Source organism: Tachypleus tridentatus, chromosome 8 (assembly GCF_004210375.1).
Source record: "Tachypleus tridentatus isolate NWPU-2018 chromosome 8, ASM421037v1, whole genome shotgun sequence".
Classification (NCBI taxonomy): Eukaryota; Metazoa; Arthropoda; class Merostomata; order Xiphosura; family Limulidae; genus Tachypleus; species Tachypleus tridentatus.
In genome coordinates, this window is record NC_134832.1 from 123,239,005 (window position 1) to 123,265,958 (window position 26,954).

General features: G+C 31.1%; 1 protein-coding gene across 2 annotated transcripts in view; it reads right to left on the reverse strand.

The window, feature by feature from the left end:
* Nucleotides 1-2,201: 2,201 nt before the first annotated feature.
* LOC143223385 (diacylglycerol kinase theta-like) overlaps nt 2,202-26,954 on the reverse strand; it is a 77,489-nt gene continuing 52,736 nt past the window's right edge. The window contains exons 14-21 of one of the 2 annotated variants that reach the window (XM_076451304.1): nt 26,724-26,908; nt 21,352-21,476; nt 20,572-20,829; nt 20,139-20,333; nt 19,646-19,801; nt 19,014-19,179; nt 13,949-14,047; nt 2,202-7,349 (exon numbers count right to left, since the gene is read on the reverse strand). In XM_076451304.1, the coding sequence (XP_076307419.1) occupies nt 7,221-7,349; nt 13,949-14,047; nt 19,014-19,179; nt 19,646-19,801; nt 20,139-20,333; nt 20,572-20,829; nt 21,352-21,476; nt 26,724-26,908 (1,313 nt within the window). In that variant the 3' untranslated portion in view covers nt 2,202-7,220. Of the gene's footprint in view, nt 12,848-13,948; nt 14,048-19,013; nt 19,180-19,645; nt 19,802-20,138; nt 20,334-20,571; nt 20,830-21,351; nt 21,477-26,723; nt 26,909-26,954 lie in introns of both variants that reach the window. The other variant, XM_076451305.1, reaches the window with a different exon arrangement.

Below are 26,954 nucleotides of genomic sequence, written 5' to 3' on the forward strand. Positions count from 1 at the left end.
ACAACAACAAAAATGTATCGTGTACAATACATGCAGCAGTAAGTACAAGACTGGTTGGTTGTTTCTATTTATTCTCAAAAGATACATTCAGATCTTTGAAACTAGTCCTTACTTACAGAGTTATATATTAACGAGATGAAGACAGGTGCTTGTAATGACAGAGCAGATACAGCAGCACCAGTAACAATGAAAGCATACACTGTAGTATTGAAAGCTGTACTGTTTACACAGTGAGCTAAGAGCTGAGTACAGATGGGTGAGAGATTTTCAAAAACATTCATGTTAGGCTACAATTAGTAGAATATTATTTAACAAACATACAGAATTATTATAATTATTTATATGTATATATTTGTATCATTGTAATACCAATGCTAACATCTATAAGTAAATAAGAATTTTATGGTAAATAATGTACACAAGATTTACAGCTCTACAATGAACTAACATTACAATATTTGTGGGTGTTGAAGAATTGACTAGAAAAGGAAGTATTACATTAATAGAATAAATAACATTTTGATTACACTATCTTATATGTAAAGGTGTGTCCCTTTAAAACAGAAATTCTACAGTCAGTTACTTCATAAAAGGTTAGTTTTAATGAAGTTTTTTCTCATGAGCTTTCTTTATAGGCCTATTTTATCTACACATCACAACACTCTGTATAAAAATTGATACAAAAGAAAAGTTATATTTAAACTGTTAAAGTAGCCTTAAATAAAATTATATATATATATATATATATATATATGTAAATTCTGAACATGACATTTGAACAGATTTATGTATCTTTGTCAAAGCACTTGCATATAAATTACAAGGAAACAATAATCAAGATATTAATGAAAGACAACCTCACAAAATGTACATTAATTTTCTTCTCAATATCAGATAAATGCTTTCCACAGACAGCACAAAAATGTAAAAAAAAACAACAACAACAACAAAATACAATAAAACATTACCACCTCATAAAAGAGCACTTTTCATAGCTTAAAGATTGGGGGAAAGGGGTAATAACATATTACTGAAAGCATTATCCAAATCTGTCAGAATGACTTCATAATTACATTCTATGTTGTAAGAGTTATGTAATAAACAAAAACAGTCTTTTTTACTAATAAAAAACACTAAAAAAGTAATAAAAGGCAATAAAGATCATAAAATATATTAAAATAATAACACACATCAACATTTATAAAAGAGACGTGTAAAACAAAATTTACAATTAAAGCTGACAATATACGTCATAGACGAGTTTTCTAGTTCTCATATTACCAACACACTGACTTTCACCTCAAAGAGGTCTGTGAAACCCTTGCAGGAAATTTTATGTGTATGTATATATATATATGCATACAAACACTTGTGTACACCCATAGCTCTGGTATGCTGGAAAAGTACCTACTTTTGTGAAATGTCTTTAAAAAACCTCAGTATACAACTCAAAGCAGCTATATTGCTAAAAGCTAAATAGATTAATACTAGAGTTCACCATGAAAATCAGGACCTATGGAATGCTAATACCCTATAAAAACAAGTTTCACATTAAAACTTTACTAGATTGATGGAATTCTCATTTTTAGTTCGTATGAATTTATCTTCCCATTTTTTTGTAATAAATTTATGTATATGTATACATAGGTTATGAGAAAAAAAGAAATATATATGGTTTCAAGTATACATATTTTCAGCAATATTTTATTTATGAGAAAAAAAAATGTTTCAGTTATAATGAATTAACCAATTATTTCTTCAGCATAGGAATGGACATTAAAGTGTTTTCATTAATTTGAAATACTGGCTCAAATATTTGAACAAATACAAAACACAATGGCATGATCACTTATTCAGTACTAACTGTAACTGACAAAAATCAAAGTTTTAATGAGCAAGTTTATGAAGGATGACTAAAATTACAGCTTTATATATGATGAGCTGAGCTCCAAAATAAAAATAAACTTAAATAAGAATACCATATTTTCTCATATTCTAAATGACTTAGTAGTACCATAAACAAGGCTCAAGACAAACATAGTGTAGAATAACTTACAATCTCTTAAAAATTATTTTGTAGGTCTCCTTTCACCCATATTTAAAACTGCTTCTAATTACAGTGAAATATTAACTGTAGGAAAAGAAACTGTAAAACATCAGTTTCTAGTATATACCAGCAAATTTACATACAACTAGCTATCTGTTGGAAAATAAAAAATATCTCCAAAACATAGTAACATTCTTAGTAGTATTAAATATATAACTGAAAGATAATAAAACTTAACTGTGACAAAAATGAAGTAACACACAAGAATCATACAGCCTTTAATAAAAATAACTAAAACAGTTTTAATGTGACCTAAATGAGATGTATAAAAAAGTTTTTATCTATTTAAAGGCTTTAGATAATTTTTTGAAATCTTACTTAATATGTATTAGAACTTTACTTAAATATCATAAAGAGTTGAAATACTAGCCTACATTAAGTGAATTTCTTTCGTATATTTAGTTTTACATATTATTTAGACACATTTTTAATACCTACTGCAATGTTGGCATGACTTTATGGATAAGTTTCAAATATTATTTTCTGTATATGAGCACTTCAAAAATTGAAAATACAAATAACAAAAATAACTTAGACACAGTTCAGTACAAGTTCTTACAAATACGTGATATCATAAATCATGCTTGCTATTTTCCACAACAAAACACATTTATTATAAATAACAATGATGTCTTTCTTTGTCATATTTCATCAGAATAACCTGTTCTTAACCAGGTTTTAAGTAGTTTTACAAAAAGAATCTTATTGTTTCATAATTAATAAACACAGTTTGAGCTACTAAAATCAGAAAGGTTTGTATTTAGATTGGTGCTACTAAATAAACAATGCTATATTCCAAAGCAACAATATAAGTAGATACACCACAGTTATTGTGGAAAGTTATTAGATTGGTCCTATTAAAGTAAGGAATGCATATATAATATAAATCAACATAATATATTAAAACTAACTTTTAATTCAGTGATGTACATGATGTTATACCAAACAAGGTAACTATAGATCTATTGCAGTCAGATAGTGCAAAATCAGTCAACTCATGTCTCAACTGGCAAATAATTCTTCAACACATATGGTGGCACGTCAGTGACTATGTATCAGTTTCATACCTCACAGGAATATAATTAAACAAGTTGAATATGATATGCAAACAATTCCTGTAAAATAATTTAAAGAAAATAACAAAATACTGATACCTTTATTGAAGAAGATTGGTGTCACCTACACATAATGAGAATCAGTACTTTTATTAGTATTTTATGATAATAAGTGATGTTTCTAAGTTCCTGATCATCTAGGATAGACAGAGAATTACGAAGCAAACTCCACACATACTTAACAGTAGCAATATACATGTATATAACTGTAGTAGGATAATTAGTGTTCTCAACATAAGTGGTACATATAATAATGTAACTGTTTGCGAGACTATTAATGCATAAGAAACGTATCATACAGGTGTATCAATAACATTTGGTCATTGTTATTTCCACTTCAAATTTGTAGAGAAGAACTACGTACGATCGTGTGTACATAAATACTAAGTATGCATTACACAACAGCTTGTAGGTTTTCTTTTCAATGGTTTAAGGGAGTATGGTGTTAGGTTAGTCAACTTAAACAGACTGTGATGTAGAGAAATTGCGAAAAATAGCTCCACAACTTTAATATGTAACACAAGTACAAGAATACAGTGAAAATCACTTAACACTGTTATTTTATTTACATCTCACTGAAACTTTTGCAACACAGTGGACTTTCAAGTACAAGAATACAGTGAAAGTAGAATCACTTAACACTGTTATTTTATTTACATCTCACTGAAACTTTTGCAACACAGTGGACTTTCAAGTACAAGAATACAGTGAAAGTAGAATCACTTAACACTGTTATTTTATTTACATCTCACTGAAACTTTTGCAACACAGTGGACTTTCTGAAACAGTTTTATGATATTGAAGAATTGCATTTGGTGTCATACAGCAAGAATGTGATAAACATTTTTATTCTATAGAGAACTTAATACTGTGTATAATCAATCTTTGAAAAGTGACAATAACTGTAACAAAGTAACTATGATCTTTAGTCCAGCTTGACAAAATATAAAAAAACTTAACTTTAAAACAATAATATTAAAATCACAAGCACATGTTAACCATGCTGGCCTCACAAGTTCTCTCTCTACCCTAATGTCAGTAGTACTCCTCATAAATCTAGAATACAAGTAGGCAATCTCTTGAGCCAGCAAAGAATTACATCAGTAATAAATCCATCTTTGAATAAATTCATGCAAGTTTCCCACTGACCAGCCTTAATAATTGGGCTGTTAAAAAATAGCAATAATGAAACAAAATTCCTTTTGCAGTTCTCAAGTTAATATGTTAAATACTTATAAATAAATTATATTATAGGAATATCTTTGAAGTAAAGAAATGCATCTTTACATACGTATATCTTGACCATAAGTACTGAACAGAGAGTAAAGTTGTTTCCAAATAAAAGTATTTTTACCAGATGAAATAACTAACCAATAAACATGTATTTACATTGGTATATCTTAACCACCCATAATTACTAGTTTGTAAATGTTTAAAGAGAGAGGTATCTTTATCAGGCTTAATGATTATGCCAGTAAATGTGTTTTATAAAAGAATATCTTAAAGCAATGAATATTAGTCTACCTAAGTTGATTGAACATTTAAAATCGTTTCCAACAGTCTTCTATTTTCCAACTCTTGTTGCTTACCTATGTAATGGTCAATGATCTAAAATAATTCATAAAACTACATGCAAACATATTAAAACATGTCCCATAATGCCAGAAATGAGCAATACATTTCTCAGCTTTCGGCACATCCCTTCAGCCAGATATGATAAGTAGTAAGAAACAAGTGTAGATTTAGGTATGTGTGTGTGTATATATATATATATAAGAATATGTGATGAACAGCTAGTAAACATATCTTACATAGAAATATGAAAAAGACCAACCAGTATTGATCTCCTGTGGGAATACTTTATCTGGACTTATTGACTAGTTTTTATGGAGGAATATCTTAACTAGATATAATGAATGATAGGTTGAGAAACTAAACTTTTCTTATGAAATCTTTAAAACAGTAAATTCCCACAAAATTATATCCTAGATTATCAAAAGAAACTCAAAACAACTGAAAAACAAAAGTTATCTTTATACAGCCTGAAAACAAAGGCAATGCTACCTTTCTTACTTCTGAATTTATCTACTTCTTGTTTCTACTAAAACAAAAGACCCCTATTCCTTTATAATAAATTATATAATAACCTTCCCTACTCTACTTTCAAGTAAATTAAAATTATAAAACAAAATCAGGAATGTAAATGTAAAAAGAACTTAACCACGATAGCCTTTCTTCTAGTGAAGTCTTAAATAGTAGAAAATACAATACTGTCCCCTTTGTTAAAGATCTAAACAAGGTCTTCTTACAGTAATTCTACCTACTGTGTAAAATATAATACTTACCACTTGTTAAAGACCTTAAGGTCTTCCTACAGTAGTAGTTCTTTCTGTGGTGTATAACATACAATACTTCCCCCTTGTTAAAGATCTAAATAAGCTCTTCTTGACTAGTTTTGCCTACTGTGTAAAATACAGTACTTTCCCTTTGTTGAAGACCTAACGGTCTTCTTTCTACAGTAGCTCTTCTATCTGTGACACACAAAATACAGATTAAAATCACAATTTTTCTTTGGAAAGTAAGTGAATAAGAAAGAAAGAAAGAGGACTAAACATTTTTACAAGAAGAGGAGCTCAATTAGAGATAATGTTTAAATAGTTATTTTGTTTAAGAAAGGCTTCAAACTAAATGAAAAAATTAATTACAAACTACTAAATAACCTATTCTTCCATGACAGCTTCAAACAAGAAGAAATAAGCCTTTATTACAAATATCTCAAATAAATGGTCCTTAACCATGGTTTTGAAAAGGGTTTCATGGAAGCAATGAAAATACAAAGTTCAAGTTTTTCTCTTTGAGAATATTTCACATGAATACTCATTTCCTTATAAAGACACCCATATCCCTTAAGGAAGAAATATTATTCAGCTATTCTGTCAGTGAAGTCTCACATAAAAAAAAATTTAAAACAGCAGACAAAACATTTTTTTGAAAAATCTACTCTCTTCATGCTAGGTTTGTTTGTTTTGTTTATTTTTGAATTTCACACAAAACTACTCGAGGGATATCTGTGCTAGCCGTTCCTAATTTAGCAGTGTAAGACTAGAGGGAAGGCAGCTAGTCATCATCACCCACCGCCAACTCTTGGGCTACTCTTTTACCAACAAATAGTGGCATTGACCGTCACATTATAACACCCCCACAGCTGAAAGAGCGAGCATATTTGGCACGACGGGGATGCGAACCCGCAACCCTTAGATTACGAATCGCACACCTTAACACGCTTGGCCATGCTGAGCCCTCTTCATGCTAGGAATCCATCTTCGAGATGATAATTATAAACATTTCCTATCTCAGTCTCTTCCTTTGTGTACAAATGCTTTCATTTGGAATAAATATCACATTTCTACTGGAACAAATTTAATACAACAAATATAAAAGAAATAATTAAATTCCACCTGATTTTCACCTTCTATAGTTGCAACACAACTCGTGTACATAAAAGTTTAAGGAGCTATTTTTCTCTCTGTTTACGTGAACAGTTGTGTAAATCAATAAAATTTCTTCTTCTACTCAACAAAAAAATATAATCTTTTTTAAAATCACAGTCAGTTTATGAATGTTACAGTTATTAGTGAAATATATAAATACATATATATATATATATATAAAATAGTTTAAAGTGACACAACTACAACAGAAGATGATGACGAAAGTGGGTTTTCATAAAATTAATAATAACAAGAAAAAGAGGAGCAGAGAATAAGAGAATCATGCTTTAAACAACAAGATTAATGATGCACTGGAAGGTTCTGTGTAAGCTTGGATGATAAATTAATGCAGTAAGTAGTAGCAAGGGTTCTTATTGACCTGAGCAACAAAAGAAAACATAACAACAGGGGGGCGAGGGTTAAAGTTTGGAACTAGAAGGAACCTGCATTTTGGCTCACGTGACATCACAGCAAACAGAGAAAAGGGCGAGTACTAGAAATTTGCAGCTAGAAGGGACCTGCAGTCTGGCTCACTAGGATGGAGGCAGATGCTCCTGGTTCTGTTCCTGACAGAAGCATGCTGGGCTCCGTGTTCCGCCTCTTGATTTTGCTCTTAGCCTTCTTGAGCATGGTAGCCTACAGGAAGGGAGAGCAAGAAAACAGAGATGGGAAGAACAGTAGCACACAGACAGAGAGGACTGAAGCTAGGGGGAGCTAAACAGCAAATAATCAAAGCTCATAATCAAACAATTAGTAAAAAAAGGGGGATAAAAACTATTTCAGACTGGATAAATATTAATAAAGAGTACATTTTGCATCATTTTAGAACTATAAAAAAATATGATATCAAAATGTAAGATACATTTTCATTTAGTAAGTACAATTGTACACACATATATAACTTTAAAGCATAGTATATTATAATGTTATAAAAGTTTGCAAGTTATCAATATTGTAGTTAATACATAAATTTATGGGCACACCTCAATATAAATTTCCTGTTAGCTTGCAAGTTTAAATTACTAACAAAAACTGTTTTAACTCAAGAGTAAATACACTGTTAAAATAGAAATTGCATGAAAAATCTGTCTTAACACAAATATTTTACACTTTAATAATACTACAGTATACTGTTACTATGAGCATACCGATTCAACCAAAAGGTGCTAACTGATACAGCTGACTACATTTCCTAAATTCCAACGTCAAATTTGAACTGAAAATTTGAAAAAAATACTTAACTTTTTAAATTCATACTCTCCTTGCAACAAGGGAAGAGAATAGTAAATACTAAACATATAACTATCCAAAAAACATGATGCATGTGTACATTTTCATTACACTACAAGTGTATGTTTCTTTACTTGAAGTACAAGTAGAGTAAAAAATTAAACAGTATTTAAATTAAGTCGTTGGTTTTATACTCTGTTAAGGTTTCAGCAATTTTGTATGAATGATAATATACATCAGTATCAAACCGATGCAAAAATAGCATAACTGTATATATGTTTTTGCTAATATAAGTATTAAAATTGAATATAAGTCTCAGAAATTGACACACCATTATATGTGAGATAACTGCTTCAGTAGCAATGGTATATACATTATAACTGTTCAGCAAAGTAAAACAACAACCTATTTCTCTACAGAAAAGTAAATTTGTGAAATCTATTCCTGTTGAGCACATATAAACTAATTAAACTGGTTTATAGCCAAAGTAGCAATTATAAATGTAATTAATAGTTTAATTTTAATACAAATATTGTTCTATATCATCATGACACGGATAAGAATTACGTAAAATAACTACTTCATCTATAAGCCTTCTTGAAACAAGGTTTACTCAAAATAACTACTTAATCTATAAGTCTTCTTGAAACAAGGTTTACTCAAAATAACTACTTCATCTATAAGTCTTCTTGAAACAAGGTTTACTCAAAATAACTACTTCATCTATAAGTCTTCTTGAAACAAGGTTTACTCAAAATAATTACTTCATCTATAAGTCTTCTTGAAACAAGGTTTACTCAAAATAACTACTTCATCTATAAGTCTTCTTGAAACAAGGTTTACTCAAAATAATTACTTCATCTATAAGTCTTCTTGAAACAAGGTTTACTCAAAATAACTACTTCATCTATAAGTCTTCTTGAAACAAAGTTTACTCAAAATAACTACTTCATCTATAAGTCTTCTTGAAACAAAGTTTACTCAAAATAATTACTTCATCTATAAGTCTTCTTGAAACAAAGTTTACTCAAAATAATTACTTCATCTATAAGTCTTCTTGAAACAAGGTTTACTCAAAATAACTACTTCATCTGTAAGTCTTCTTGAAACAAAGTTTACTCAAACTAATTACTTCACCTGTAAGTTTTCTTGAAACAAAGTTTACTCAAACTAATTACTTCACCTGTAAGTCTTCTTGAAACAAGGTTCACTCAAAATAATTACTTCATCTGTAAGTCTTCTTGAAACAAAGTTTACTCAAAATAACTACTTCATCTGTAAGTCTTCTTGAAACAAAGTTTACTCAAAATAACTACTTCACCTGTAAGTCTTCTTGAAACAAAGTTTACTCAAAATAATTACTTCATCTGTAAGTCTTCTTGAAACAAGGTTTACTCAAAATAACTACTTCATCTATAAGTCTTCTTGAAACAAGGTTTACTCAAAATAACTACTTCATCTATAAGTCTTCTTGAAACAAGGTTTACTCAAAATAACTACTTCATCTATAAGTCTTCTTGAAACAAGGTTTACTCAAAATAACTACTTCATCTATAAATCTTCTTGAAACAAGGTTTAATTATATTAACTACTTCATCTATAAGTGTTCTTGAAACAAGGTTTAATTAAATTAACTACTTCATCTATAAGTCTTCTTGAAACAAGGTTTAATTAAATTAACTACTTCATCTGTAAGTCTTCTTGAAACAAGGTTTAATTAAATTAACTACTTCATCTACAAGTCTTCTTGAAACAAGGTTTAATTAAATTAACTACTTCATCTATAAGTCTTCTTGAAACAATTGAAAGATGTTTAGGAACATTACAAGGTTTATTTTATTCCTGTTGAAGCATAGCAATGAAACACTGAAAGATTTATAAAAAAAATTATCTTAAATTACAGGTCATTTTTTATTTTTCTAAAAGGCCACATATCTCAAGTCTGCACTACAAATTTTAAACTGTTAAGCTCTTTTGTCAGTATCACAATCACATGCTTATTTCAGGAAAACTTTGTAATGTTTCAAGACAAAACAGACATAAAATAAAACAATTATTATGTCGAATAAGAAAAAATATATGTTTAAGTTAGCTGACTATAAATACTGTGATATGAACTGTTTCAGTGTATCTGAATTACACTATCTTAGCAGAAAATACATTCATTGTCCTTGAAACAAATTGAAATTTTAGTGAAAGTAAGTTGTAACAACAAAGTGTAAAATTTTAGATAAAAGAAATATTCTAACAAGAGTAAGAAATGCTATTTCTTGCAACCAGATGTGAAAATATCACACATGTCATAAGTACTTTTTGCACTGCAGTAATAAATGTACATACACTGTTAAAATGATTTCAAAAACATCAAGAAAAATTAATTTGGATGGGAACCACACAGGTATTTTTCTCATCTAATGCACATCCCAAATAAACATATGTGGTAGTTACACTAAATATATATATACCACATTTAATCATTTTAAAGCAAAACAAGTTAAAGAGTTATACATAAAGACAAAATCACCTTCTCATCTGTTATTATTTTTGAATTCATCCTGCAATTAAATTACTTTTAATGTTTTAATTTATTATTTTGAGCTTCTCTCAGTAGTTTTAATTGTAAAATACTTCCATTTATATTCTCACAAGTCTAGTTTTATACTTTTTATATCCTTTCCTACATAACAGATAATTCTCAAAGCTTTTCTTCATTTTTCACCCTATATTAAAACTTGTTTCAAAATGGTTCTTTCAGCTTAATCAGGTTTACATTATCTATTTTCCCACAACCTACTGTAACAAGGAAGAGCATTTGGGTTTAGTGTCTAATGTAACTTACGTACCCATTGCCTTATATACATATTTTTACCCTTCACTAATTCTTAAATTTGTGGTGAAGTCTTTTTGCTGAAATGTCCTAACGAGCATCAGTCATCAGTTTAGGTTTAACAAAGCATGTGTACTAAGTCAACTAAAAGGTACATAAAATGTTGATACACATATGATATGACATTATGTTATTGCAACACAATTTATATTAACAACTGCTATTATATATCAGATAACTTATAGTCTTTATGATCAATATCCCACTTCATCCATACGACCTCACAACTGCTTGCAAGCTTAATAAAAATTTTGTTTTACATCAAACTTTTTATTAATATATAAGTCTGCTAACATATATCCATCAGTGATGATTTTGAAAAATCTCTAAGATATTTCTATATTTTTAAATGATATTTAATAAACTACAGTATTTTGCACTTGTATCTTAAAAATACAACTATTACAACTGTATTTTTTCAGTGAAACATATTGGCAAAGCAATAGCCTTAAAACATAATGTTTGTGTATCCTAAAGACTACATCTAGAAGTGTGCACCTCCAGCAAGAAGATTCATAAATCCATACAGATGGTGCTAGTTTAAATGAACAGTACATATATTTATTCTATCATGAAACATGAAAAAATTGTATCTTTTATAGAAAAGGTTATAACACAACCAGTCCTGAATATCTAGATTCATATGCCATACCAAACAGTTTAAGATAAAATAAATGATGACCTAAGGGGTTTAACTGAAAGACAAGCACTTTAAAATTAAAATATGATTCATGAAAGGATACCTTTTCACAAAAATACAGAGATTGTGTTTAAGGTGAAATGGCACATAAATGTAGAATGTAAACATTTTATCATGCAAATCTGAATTCACAAGAAACTACTCAATATAACAACTGTACACTTAAAACATATATTTGAGAAAATATCTTTTAAAAACATAAAAGTACAAAACATATACTGAAAAACACAGAAACACAGATTTGAAACGTATCAAATTAAAATGACTATTTTCATAGATTTTCAATTTTTTTCTTTTATTTAAACACAAAAAAAAACGAAGGATTGGTTGGTAGGTTTAATTCACTGTTTTTAGTGATGTTACTGTTTTTGTATTAGTAAATAGTTTTCAAATACCATATGTTACAAATATAATTCTATAATATGGGACTTTATTTACAGTAAAATTAAAGCTATTTGACTAGTCAGTAATAGTAACTCAGAAAATCAACTGAAGGCCTTCTGCTGTAAACACCTTTTTTTTTAACACAAAAGTAACATGTTTTATTTTATTATTATCACTGTCAATATTCATGTTTACTCTTGGGAATGTACCTTTTCACATAGTCTATTTAACATGATAAAAATGGGACCATTTACATGGTCTCAAAAATTGTTCTAGAGAAAAACAAGAACAAATACTTGAAAAATTAAGAGGTTACATTTTACAAAAGAAATTAATTTTTATAACTAAAACACAAAAATTTTCTGTTTCAATTCAAGCCTGACAGTTAATATTTTCTTGAAACAATAGAAAAATATAGACAAATTAATAAAATATTAAATATTTTTAACACATCTAGAAAAATGTCAGGTTCTTGTTGAATGCATATTTAGTACCTTTACCATAAAAGCAAGTTTTGTGGGTTGGTAAGATATATACCTAACAGTATAAATGTGAAGTTTAAAAATAAGAAATAACAATGAGACTCAATAATTTAATTTTAATACCGACTAGAAAGTGAATACCCCAGGAAACTATAACATGACAATTGTACTTTATGAGGCCAGAAACCAAACCTCTACGGCACACTTGTTGACACAGACCTCACAATCTGAACTATTTGCTGAGGTCTTCGACATTGAGAGAAACATGACCTGCATGAATGAAGCTTCTTGTGTTCACCTCAATGACTACAGAGCCCCAGGAATCACTACACCTAGCTAGGTTTCTTTCTAATTTAACAAATCAATCTTCACAAGACCGTTCTGCACTGGACGAGGCAAGAGCTGATTCTGTATTTCTGCGCTTCATTTTACTTTTCCTGAGCATGGTAGCCTATATAAAGAATTGTTGTTTGTTTCAGTGTAACTTTACTAAAGAAACAGACAGAGACCAACTATTGCTGTAGGCTCAAACTTGACTGCTTAACTTATTATTCACATAGCAGGTATGACCAGTTTTTCTGTAATTTATACTTTATTAAAGCAATTAGCTATTTCTATATGTCATGTTCACTTTATAATTTTAAACATTCTTATGTCAAAATTTATGTAGTTTCTGATTACTTTATATTTTAAACATCATAAGAATTTACATTTCATAAATGTGTTTATTATTTGCTAATGCACACATCTTCATAAAACTTTACTGCCATTCACAGTGAACAGTTCTTTAACTATTATCTGTACTAATGAAATAAAATAAACTAATTTTCTTCTCACTGTGTTTATGGATACAACTTCTCTGATCTAGAATTCATGAATATGGATTACAAGTGAGGTTTCAAACACTTTATACACACACCATAAAAGATTTACAGCATTTTAAAAACAGAAATGAATGGCCTACAATTTAAGTCTCTTCATAACTATCCTTTACTAAAATCCACTTTAACTCTATAAAAATCCTGCTTGTTTGTGAAACTACCCATACAATATCTTTTAAAAAGATAATTTTCCCTGAAACCACTTGCTGTTGAAATAAAATTCCTTTATAATAATAAACTAAAGAAAAAACACACATGAACACAAAAATTAAGACTATTAAGGAATCACATCAACAGTAAACTGATTATAATAATGTGATTAGTGTTATTCATATATATCATGATGTTATATCAATTAACATTTTGATTCTTAAAGAATAAACTTAACACATTTTTAACAATTCACACCACATAATTTCTGGTACTTGTTTTTTCTTATTGCTCTTAAAAATACTTAGTTCTAAGTTATGGAATGATTTTTAAACCAGATGAAAAATAAAACAAACCAACCCCTATATTTTGCACAGATATGTACCAGAATGACTAAGTAACATTTTTCATGTAATCTAAATACATGTTATAAGTATTACAAACATTTAATATGGCTAAAAGCATTCGCTTCCAAAATGCCTCATTAATGTTTCAGTAATATGTGCAAAGATTTTACTGACCTTGAGAGCAGAGCGCAGGACCACAACTTCCCCAGTACTCTGAATCCAGGGTTCACCATCTACTTGTACAGGCATTTCAGAGTTGAGACGAATTCGGAGCTAAAGAACCAGAATTTCCAATTAAGTATTTTCTTTTCTTAGTTGAATAAAACCTAAAAGTTTTAACAATAAAATAAATGGAAGAAAATACTTTAAAAATCCAATCATAATTATTTAAAAGATAATTTACAAAGTAAAACATGCAATTTCAATTAAATGTAGTTATTCAAGTGAAGGTTCTTATTACACTTTTTAAATGTAATTTAGAATTTGCAGGTTTAAGTGCTTTTGTAATTATTTAAAACTTAAAAGTTAGCATTTTCCTACAATAAAAATGTATTTCTGATAGATATTTACCTCTTCTCAATTAGAACTGCCCTCTGTTGGCACATATTTTCAATGCAAGTCACTAGCCTTCCATTTCCCACTTCTCCATATCCACATACAAATAATCATATAGTAGCTCTACCCCAACAGAAGTACAACACAGCTCCTATTGTAACCAGTGCCCTCTTTATATCTATATTCATTAATCATTTCGTGATTGGTCAGAAAACCTACACTTTATATCACTATAAGTGAAAAGACTAGGAGAGAAATTTGATCTGAGGTAAGTACCTATCAGAAATACATTTTCATTGTTGAAAAATACTAACTTCCAATACAAGATCTTACATCTGTTCACAAAATTGCTAGAAACCCACACTAAACAGGTAGAGAGTTGATTAAAAGATAAATCCCCATTTAGAAAATGTATCACCAATGAATGATACTCCTGGGTATTGAGTGGCTAGGAAGCAACAGACCACAGTGGTAGTTTGACCTCATCCAACACCAGGTGGTACCTGGATGATATAACAAATCCATGACAGGCACAGGATCATCTACTTCTTCACTTTAAAACAGGAATTGGTATGGAAGTCAAGTTTCCATATCAAAGTCCATCTTCACTTCTGCACATTTCCAACACAGTTAACACCAGATCCACTGAGAACCACCACAGATGGATAAGAGGAAGAAATCCACAGCAATATGACATTTCCAATACAAAACCTGCTAGCAATAGGTATAGTGCTTCTACTCTGTGGTAGGAGGAGAATGTCCAGCCATACACAAGCAGGAAAACATGTACTATGTCTAGTTACAACCAACTTCAGATTCTATGGGAACTGACAGATGGTAGGAAGAGGGACCACAAACTTGGGATGTAACTCCAGTTCAAAAACTTTGAAGCAGTGGACATTTGTCAACCAGTTCATGGTAGGAGGTATAAAGGTTTGTATACATGTGAGAATTTACTAAGCTGAACCATCTCCAACCAACACCAAGCTCATCAGGAGCACAGATCCAAATGATGACATATATGAAGAATATCTCAGCTTGAGGGGCAAACTGCAATAATAGATACATATGTATTCATGACATGGTGGGGTGCTTCAACCAAATCCTAGAGGCATCTGCAATTGTATATCAAGTCTGTGGTAGGAAATGCATCATGCCATCTACAAATGATGCAAATTGTGACCAGGCCCATCTCCAACTAAAAACAGGCCCACTGGGAACAGAAAGAGGAATACCTTGGTAGGAAAAAATAATCAGTCAATATAAACAGACAAAATACAGAGGAATGTTAAAACCAAAACCTGGTGGTATCTTAAACTGTACATCAGACATGTGATTAGAAGTGTGATACCAGAATACCACTATTTCACTTTCAACTGACTGATATAATACATCATGCAGGAGAGACCTCTTTGGTCCAACACCTCAGCAGCTATGAACTAATAAGTGGTAAGGACGTAAATACTCCACTAGAAAAAAGGGAGACAAAATGTGCTGTAGAAGTCTATGGACTGCATCACTGGAGACAGTGCAATGGTTGACTGCAATCGTCTATTTTGAAAAGCAGATCTACCACATCAATAGAGTCAATCAACAAAACCTTGTAGCATCTGGAATTGTACATTAAATTTGCAGTAGGAAGAGTCTCAATGTCAAAAAGCATCAGAGATGGGCAGCAATCTTTATCTGCTTTACTCATAGTACTCCACGAGTGAACAGTCTGTGACAAACTGTGAACTACTACAGTCCTTCAGAACAGACCCTCTCTATGGTGTGCAAAACCAAAACCTATGATGTAATAGTTTAGTCATAGTTAACAATAAAATAAAGACGTGTAGCTAAAACCTGTCGATATCTGGAATTACAGATCAGGTCTGCAGTCAAAAGGGCTATAACATAACTGACATCAAGCATGGTTGAAGAACAGACAGTGCAGATTTTCAAATAAAATTATACCTATTCAGGCATTACTTGTCACAGAGTTGTATCCACAATATATGAGCAAAAAGCCTTTGAGAAAGTATGAAAAGTTTAAAAAAATGCAACCTTTCATAATTTGATCACTTGCATTTGGATATGCACAAGAATGGAAGGCTAGTGGCATATGTTCAACATTTGCACCAACAGATGTCAGTACCAGTTGAGAAAAGCTACGTTGTGAGAAACGGTAAGACATTATATCAATATTATGATTGTTAATTTTATAATAAATGTTTTTTATTAATAAGTTTGGCTCCCCTGTTGCTAAGCAGTAACTCTTGAGGGCTTATAACACTAAAAATCTGGTTTCAAAACTTGTTGGTTACAACACAAACAGAAAACTATGTGACTTTGTGCTTGATAACAAATAAATAAAAATAATTAGTTAAATTCTCTCAGTTAACAATATTTGTAATAATTACTGTATGTCTTTTTAATTTTGTGGTCTGATATCTTTGTGAGTAGATTTTAGACTGTTGTTATGATTTGACATTAAATACATAGATATTAAAATTACTTATATACCATAAAATGTGTCTATATATTACACACATCATAATTTACCCTTAACTTCAAAATTTATAACCTTCCTATACTGAAGATGTATTTCTGACAGATACTTACCTATTTCTCACAAGATTAGCTGTTTTCATCAAGAGCTACCCTCTAAATGCAAACATTTTTCTTTACACATGCTACAGGCCTTCTACTCCTCCCTACTAGAATCAAATAATTACAAACCTCTGTCATGCAAATCATCATGTGTCACTTTTCCACCAATAGAGGCATAACATATGTGATATGTCTGATTCACTCTATATGCTTCTACTGAACTATTACATTGAAGTTTTGCAGTAAATGTAAGCACCAAAGGAGAGTGAAGAGAAAAAGTGAGAAGTTTGAGTGGGGGTAAGTACTTATCAAAAAATACATTTTCAGTACAGGAAAATTATATCTTCTGATATGTTATTTATCTCTACTCACAAGATTAGCAAGAATCCCACACTGAATAGGAGGAAGAACTGGTGCAAGGGAAAGACAAAAGCAACCCCCACAAGTATCTGAAATGAGAGAGCCAGATTTCAAGATATGATGAGGAGAATGACAACACTTCTGAACTAGGTATTCTCTTTGTTTATCTGGGAAATGTGTAGGTGGTAAGGGTGGAAGAAGAGGAGAGCACATAGGTAGCTCAATCCCACTAAGTATAAAAGTAGGTAAATAAAGAGATGTGCCCCTTGGTATAGAGTGGCTAGGGTATGATGGGCTATATCCAAAATAAATGCTGCTGGGAACCAACATCCATGCAGTGGGAGGATAAGGATCATACTTTCTTCACCTCAAGTTCAAGAGACCAAAGGGAATCTAGAACCACTCTGACTCACAAACGACTCATGTGATATCTCTGATCTATCGATCTGGAAACCTGACATCCTGTATTGAAAAAAAATGTCCATATAATAGAAATCAATTTCCATAACAACAAAACTGACCAGAACCATCCAAAATGCAGTAATATCTTCAGCATAAGATACAAGGGATAGCAAAAAGGACAGAACCTGAACAGTCTCCTTTATCCCCACAACACAGGAGTATGAATGAGGAATGAATGGAGATAACCATAAACATGTGTGAGGGACTTATGTTGATTGGTTCTACTCTAAATCCCACACCCACTATAGAATAGTAGAATAAGAGCTCCCAACCGAAGGGGTGAACTTCAGATTAAATGTCATTACCCTTTAGTGGGTGTGGGATTTAGAGTAGAACAATCAACATAATGACATTTACAGTGAAGTAGAATGAGAGCTCCCAACTGAAGGGGTGAACTTCAGTTTGATGTCTTATTACTTTGTGATTGTAAAACGTATATTGGATGATATCATGTCATCTACACCTGCAGAACATCACTGCCCTACTCTGCACTGAATGGTCATAGTGAACTTTACATGGAATCTATTCAGGATGGCACCTCCATGGTTAACTACCCCAGCAACATGAAACTGAAACTTGGTAAGGAAGAACTCCATATTTCACTAGAAGAAGAAGGGATAAAAATGTGTTGAAAATTCTGGAGGAATGTCATCACCTGAGACAGTGCAACAGGTGACCATGAAACTAAATTTTGAAAAACAGACCACACCAATTTATTCAATACAAGACAATGCAGGGAAAGGCAGTTATCCCCTTCTGTTTTACCTGTGCAGTTTTTGGTACAGTCCAGAATAAGCAAGTATATATCACCAAGGGTCCCAAGCAAGGTTCCATTGATCTTGAAGAGCTCACTGGAGGGATCTCAAATGTGCACAACCAAGGAGGACCAGTGACTTCACTGAAGATCACATCTTCAAAAGTGATAGAACCTTGTGAGCAGAAAATGTGTGGCAAACAGAAAATTCTATGGAACAAAGTCACAGAGAAGATTGGGAGTGAGCACATCACACTCCTACTGGCAGTTAAAGGGAGCATGATTTGCATGAGAAACATATTGGAATCCAATAGGGGGAGAAGAAAACTTGTGGCATGTGTAAAGAAAAAAGTCTGCATACAGAGCACAGTACTAGATGAGAATAGCTAATCTTGCAAAAGGAAGTAAGTATTATATTAGAAATAAATAGTTTTGAGAAAAAAATATCAATTCTTTCTCTTTTCTCGACTCCCAAAAAATCTTAATCACAAACTTATTGAAACTACAAGAACTCACATGTCCTCCCTGGGCAATCCTGATGCCATTTCGAAGTCCACTCTGGATCTGTCCCATGTGGACTACTCCCGTAACTCCAACCACTTCCAACATCCCATCGTAGTGATTAGGCTTAGAAAACTGGTCTTCTCTTTCTGGGCCCCAGGGATTAGCACCTGATCCCCAGCTAAAATGCAATCATATAACATCAGGCAGATTAACTGACTTAATACTACTGACATTAATAAGCAGCACTGGTAAAGTATACTAGACCTAAATCAAATAACATATTTAAAAATTACAAACTATAAATACTGGTAAGATAAACACAAATCATCATTTAAATAAAGAAAATGTTTACTTCTGTTGTATCAATTAAAAATTTATAAAGTAAAACTAAGCCAGACCTTGCATATATAAGCATATCCACAAGTAGTGCCAATAATTTACTACTGCTCTCACAGGCACACAAGTTTGGGAAACGTCATATGAAAAGTTAGCGAGGATGCACATCTTTTTCTAACAACGTTTTACTTTTACTTTGACTAGAAACTTGTCTTTTGAAAATGAAGCCACAGTTTGTGAAAAATTCCCACATTGAAATGAATAATAACTTCCAAATCTATGAATTTTGTGTGCACATAATATTTTACCTTAGAATATTAAGAATGATTATTCCTTCAACTGGAGGGAGATCCACAACTTTACCATCCACTTCAAGACGGACTTCTTTATTAAAATCTCTCCATAATTTTCTACCCACCATTTTCCTAAGGCCCATTTTGAAATAAACTCCTTTATTATGAAGTCTGTAACAAATAAGTAAAAGTAATTTAGATTGAAATGGTTTTAAAATGCATACAATTAACTTAGCAGGATGATACCAATGGAATATTAATTTAAAAGTACTCATAAAAATTGTTATAGTAGTTTGATGGATTGATATAGAGCAAAATAATGTTATTTTCAGGTGCCATGTAAATACAATTTTTAAACTGTATGGGTAATTTTAATATTTTTAAAACTCTTTTATAATCTACACAAGATTTCAAGGACCTCATCTTTTTAATATAAGTGATGTAATAGTATATTAGATTTATATTGTACAAATTAAGTTTTATCACACACTGGTGAATGATTTCTTACCTACTGTTAAACTTGTTAGGGTTTTCTTCTCGAGCATTATGAAAATCAAGACAAAGATCAGCATCAATTCCAATTCCAAAGTAATTATTCATCACAAAGATGGCAGTGTTGTCCTCAGATGTGGACCCAGAGCTATTAGTCACAATTCCAGGTTTATCATCAGATTTTTCATCAGAATGAAACACTACTGTCCACCTATATGCATAAAATATTATATCTTAAATTCAGCACTTACATCTCTACCAAATACCACTTTATGTACATAGATCTAAATATACAATGGATTAGATAATTAGTCTTTAATAACTCCATAAAGTCTGTTGAGACATGAATTTATTACAAGAACAGAACCTTCAGTTTAATGCTTTTGACATTTTAATTAAAATCACATAACAAGGTTTATCTACTACCTGATACTTATATCCTTGTTTACCTGTCTAATCTAATCTCTTCTGCATCAATAACATCCTTGAGCAGTGTAAGTGGTTCCTCTCCACCTGTGTAGCCTGGACCCCAACGAAGAACTCGAGCAAGGTCGTTGCCTGTTCCAAGAGGCAGGATGGCACACGGTGGGGATGAGCACTCAGAGTCTTGACCAACATTATCTAGACACTGTAGTGTCCAGCCTACTGTACCATCTCCACCACAAACTAGAATCTTATAGTCTTTAACTCGTCTAAACACATATAGCCTACAAAAACCATAAACATATTTGTTATTATCAATAATTTTTTAATTAGTTAAGCTAAAAAACTAAACTTTTATTAAACCTACTCTTTTGTTACATTTCTCACAATTAGTTTTGTACCTCTCCATCTGAAGTCTGAATAAAGATACACAATTTGACTTGTACATTTCTGTTTCATAATGTGTGAATGTTAATAATTTTAAAGGCTCATCTGGCACTCTATATTACTCACCGGGCAGCCTTATTTGTACAGCCTAACTTGTGCAGCTTTATCTACAACTTATTCTGACTTTCTTGGTTTTAACTAGCACTTTTGTGGAGTTTTATTTGAAAGTTTTATTAAATATTTAAGAAATTGTGACATGTTTTCCCAACATTATGTACTTGGTGTAGAGAAAATTAGTAACTTTAAATTTTTATGATATTAATTACTGAAGTTTAAACTGAAATTCAAATTCCACCTTTAATTATAGCTGTAGTCTTGTACTATGCATACAATATGAACTCATTGAAAACTTTATTTACCCAGGTAGAGGTCCTCCATTCTCAAGGTCATAAACTTGGTAAGGATTTAACAATTTTCTGAATGCTGATAAGAGCTCAAGTCCCTGACAGCCACCACTCTTAACATTAACAAACACTAACAATGGCTGAAAATAGAAAAAACATCATTACAAACAACTAACATATTGAAGTTAAAAACCAATCAATTTAATAATTTAAAATCACTTAATTTTACAGTAACACAGCATTGAAAGCAAAACAATATCACTAATAACAGAATGCAACATTTTAACTCCAAAGAAAAGGTTTGTTAAAATCATAACTCATTACATTAATAGTTCAGAAGGCCTAAACAAAACAATATCATTAATAACAGCTGCTACATTTTATTTACATAGAATAAAGTTTGTTAAAATCATCACTCTTTATATTAATAAAAGTTAAAAAGGTCTGAATGAAACTATAACACTAATAAAAGATGCAATGTTTTAATGGCACAGAATACTGTTTGTTACATCCATAACTCTTAACATTAATAAAAGTTAAAAAAGCCTAAACAAAACTATATTTGACACTGGACTTAAAACACACATAGAACAAGTCTATCCTCTTCTAGCTCCAACAAGTCCACACTTTAGGCTGAAATTGTACAAGATTTTGAATAATCTATGTGAAATCATAATTATACTTTGCAGTGTGATGTGGCACTGTCAAAACCTCCTGCAAGCAAGTTTCTAACAGCAGACACATGTTATGTGGTCTTTTTACAGTACTTTTTGAGTCAGAGGCAGTTATTAATTGAAGTCATAAAGTTCCTAAATGCTGGAATTTCAAATACCCTAAAATCTATCACTTAAACAACATTATACTGCTATTACACAATTCTCTTTTTTGGTATTAAAACTTACACTGATTGTTGAAGTTAACACATTTGACAGAACTTGACATGTAACAATACATCTGGTCTCACTAGTGTATGCCATTAAAGTACGGGATGCACTGTAAACTGTACACTTCTGAGAATGATAAATCAAAACATGCTACATGCATACATGAGATAACTTTTCCACATCATTCAAGAAAAGTATCTGTCCTTTATTCATATCTATTTAATCATTAAACTTGCTTCAAAACAAAGATGCCCAGGTAATAATTAAAATATTTCTACACATAAAGAGTATTTTATAAATTGATTAACCCTTTGCAAAATGAAGAAGGGATTGTCATTTTTACACCTACTGATATTATTTCCTACTCACAGTGGAAATACTTAAACAAATGTATGAATGTTAGTAAAAAATTTGAGTATACAGTATTTGGTTTTGGCTTTAAAACAATCAAATAATTCAATTTAATTTTACTACAATTTCTCTATATTGTGAGCTTTCTGAACTGTGCTCAGCTATACTGAAAAAACATTAAAAATACTTACTTTCATCTTAGAATTCTATTTTTTTTTATTATTCACCAGAAGTTGTATTTTATACACACACTAGCTGAATGCTTGTTATATGACAGTAAATAATGATTAAATTTTATTTTGAAAACTTAATGCAAGTAAAAGTTTTAATATGCTTTCAGAAAACATAATTATATTGTAGTGTAGCATTTTCCTTCACTAACAATTTTCAACACTGCCACTAGCTTTCCATCTCCCCCTTCTGCCTGTCCACTTGCAAATGATAGTACAACAACTATCTATCAATAGAAGCATGACACAACTCCAATTGTAACAGCATCCTCTTCACATCTCAAGTCTGGTAAAATATTTTCACTATATAACATTGTAAGTGGAAGGCTGGGTGGGAAAAATGAGAAGAGGTAAGTATCTATCAGAAATACATTTTAGTGTAAGAAAATGCTAACTTCTGAAACAATATCTTACCTCCATTTACAAAATGGCAAGAATCAAAACACTGAAGTGGTGGAGGGCTAATAAAGAAAAATCCCCCTTTATGAAGCACCCTAAGAAAGATCAGGAGGTGTGAAACCAAAACATTACACCTAAGCAGGAGACTGTACAATATCTAAACCAGGTTTACTCTTCACTCTTTTATGGCTGTGTCATAAACATAAAAGGCAGAAAAACAAGACAAAATCCCAGAATATGTATCATTGATTAATGGAACTCCTGGATGTCACGTGGTTAGGGTACAACACATCACAGTGGTAGTCCAACCTCATCTAACAGCAGCCAGTATCTGAAATGATACATCAGATCTGAAATAGGTAAAGGATCACCTACTTCTTCACCTCAAAATGGAAACTGATTAGGAAGATGAACTGTACATCAAGTCCATGGTAGAAAGAGTCTCAATGCCACAAAGCAACAAGATGGGCGGAAATCTCTGCCTGCTTTACTCAAGGCAGTCCCATGAGTGTACGGTTTGCAATGATGTAAAAAAATCACTATAGAGAACTACTGGCTATCCCACAGAACACCCCATCCCTAAGGTGCACATAATTCAATAGTGTGGCATAACTATTTAAGCACAGATGGCAATAGTATGGAGACACACAACTAACACCTAGTGACATTTGGAATTATAACTCAGGTCCACTGTAAGAAGAACTACAACATAACTGATGAACAGTGTGGACCTTTAAAAAAAAAGCATGCCTGGTCAAGCACCACTTGCCACAGAATGGGATCTACAATAAGCTGTCTAAAAAGGCCCTGAACAAGTTGGAAAATAGCTTATCACAATTCCAAAATGTAAAAATTTAATTCTACAGTAAAGAAAAACTAAGTCTATATCATAAAGGAAAATGCTGACAAATCTGAAAAAAACAAAAAAAAAACACCCTATCCTTACATTTCTATTGCCAACTGAAAACTGATTAATGAGTGCAAAAGTGGAGAGGGCTCTGGTTACAATAGAAGTGGTGTCACACTTTCATTAGTGGATAACCACTGCATGATTATTTGCATATGGATAAGTACAGGATGATAATGGAAGGCTAGTGGCAAAGCATTAAAAATTTGGGCAGTACTAATTGAGAAAACCTATTTTGTGAAAAGAGGTAAGATATTGTACTGGAATAACATGCATAAATATGGAGAATCTATTATTTTTCTAGTATTTCACAAAAAAAAATTGTGTATATTTTTATGTAATGTTTAAATTTTCTGTTTGGTAAAGTCTTATAGATAGAACCTTTCTAAAAATTGGTTCTCAAAGAAATAATTCTACACCTTCAAATATCAGACTGCAGTTTATTAAATGTCATGGTGAGGGCAACAAATTTCATGGTGAAGGGTACATTTACAAAATTGTAATTTCCTTAAAAATGCTCCTAAATTTTTGACTAATTCTTTACCAAAGGTGAGAAACATCAATAATAATGTATTGTAGCATCTATTGTATTGAAAAGATTTCTGGCACACACAATCACTTGTGTTTATTATGTAACACAATGTTATCAAGTATTTATTCTATAACTGTAATTTTATTTTATTAAATATTCAAAAAGTGTGTTGTAAATGTATAATAAACAGATAAAAAAATTAACATAAAATCCTGACTCATCTAGGATCTCAACTTAAGAAGCTTTAAGGAGAGAACAACATTATTTTATAAATTTCATGCATGACATGCATACATAGATATCATAGGAAGAAAAGACATGCATGTTATTGAATACGTAAGAGTAAGAGAAAATATATAATGATACTTGACCCAGAAAGGAAATGTGTATGTCAAATATAAACTAAGATGCATTCCAAGCTGTAATGTGAACCAGTAGTTTATCTTATCTATATAAACAAATGAAACCATAGCAGAGAGAAAGCTTTGAGAATGTTTATTTTAGTTTCAGTAATGGCAGAAAATAAGTTCAACAAAAAGAACATAAGTGACCACTAGCAGCACTTTGATTGTAAGGAATCCACCAAAAAATATATACAAATAGGTAGCAAATTTACAGCTTCTGACCTTAATTAATTAAAAAATAAGTTTTGGTTTGATAAGACAATGGAAGATAACCAACTGGAGAAGGGATCTTCTTACAAAATAAGCATGCAAAGCTGTTTAAATCATCATAAAAATACCACAAACAGTGTATACAAAGTCACATTTTGGTCTAAAGCTAAGTTCTCTGATGCTAAATAAAATGCCATTGGTCTTACTGCTAGAAAGTTCACTGCTTAATGCTACCTGATTCAACCTCTCCTAAACCAAGAACATCAATGATGATGCCCATATTACAAGATGTTACAAACTTTTATTGTTCAATTTTCATGTAAGTGACCAATGGCTACCTCTCTCAGTCAAACAACTAAGTTAGGAATTGATGTAAAATGTATAGTTTACAGAGGAACTTGCAAAGTAAATTACGTTCAAGCATCATATTTCATGTGACATGGTAACAGATAACGTATCTGCCGTAGTAGGATATTTAATGAATATTTTTGAAGGTTTGCACTCAGACCAAACATTTTGACAATCTTAGTATAGAAACTTTTCAAGATACTTTGGGTAATCTTGATGTAGCCAAGTATCTTAATAATTTGCATTAAAGTATTATATGTATTTTTAAATCTCAGTCTGTAAGTCTATTCTTTGTTCTAACTGTAAACTTCTTTGAGTTAGTGACTTGAGCACTCCACTCAAGAGTATACACTTGGAGTTAAAAAAATCTGTCTGAACTGGTGTTTAAGCTGAACCAAAGTGACTAGGCAAATGGTCTCCTATTACACAAATTCCTTAGAACAACAACTTTTTGAGTTAATTCAGCTAACAAATATTTGACCTTATTTTTTATGAATGTAACTCTGAAACACAAAGTTAATTTAATTATCCTTGGTTCTTAGTTGGTGAGACAATCACAAATATAACATAAAAGATTCTCCTTTACTAACTTACCTGGCTTGTTTATTAGATAAACTTTCATAACACTTTCTTACATACTGTTTCCCTATGGGTAAACTGTAAAAATGCTAAATGAGACCTTATTCTTTTAAGAAATACAATGACTTTAATAATTTACTACAGAACTTAATAACCATGATTCCAAGAGTGATCATTCATAGAATAGGGTTAGTAATGCTTAAATTACCAAAAATACTGTAAATATCTGTGAAATAATGACTTGGATATTTGGTATTTTGTACAAATCTTTATTATTCATGAATTAATCACTCTGATACAAATAGAAAAATATACAGAAGAAATAAGAATTGTTTAACTCAGCAAGCCCAGTTTCTGAAATACTTATTAATAATTAAAAAGCCAGTTGTACTATTAAAATAGGCTAATTCATAACATCGCATTATAACATCTAATTTTGAAAGTTTTCTCAGATATACTTATTTTTTTTTGAAGATCATTTATGAAATAATCTCTAGAAACTCTTTACTTGCAACTTACAAATAAGTGATGCACCTAACTTACCCTAATTCCTGGTGGGATCATTTCTGGGGTAACGTTTGGTAGAAGAAGGACTAAAAGATTTTTATCATCAAAACTACATTCTCTCAGCATGTAAAATGCCTTAACTGCTATGTCTGCATTGTCATAGGAGACAATCAATGAACCATATTCATAATAGATTGGCCCAATCTGTTTGAACCTGTAGGCTATAACAACAGGTAAAGTAATATATATCAGTGCATACACAGAAAT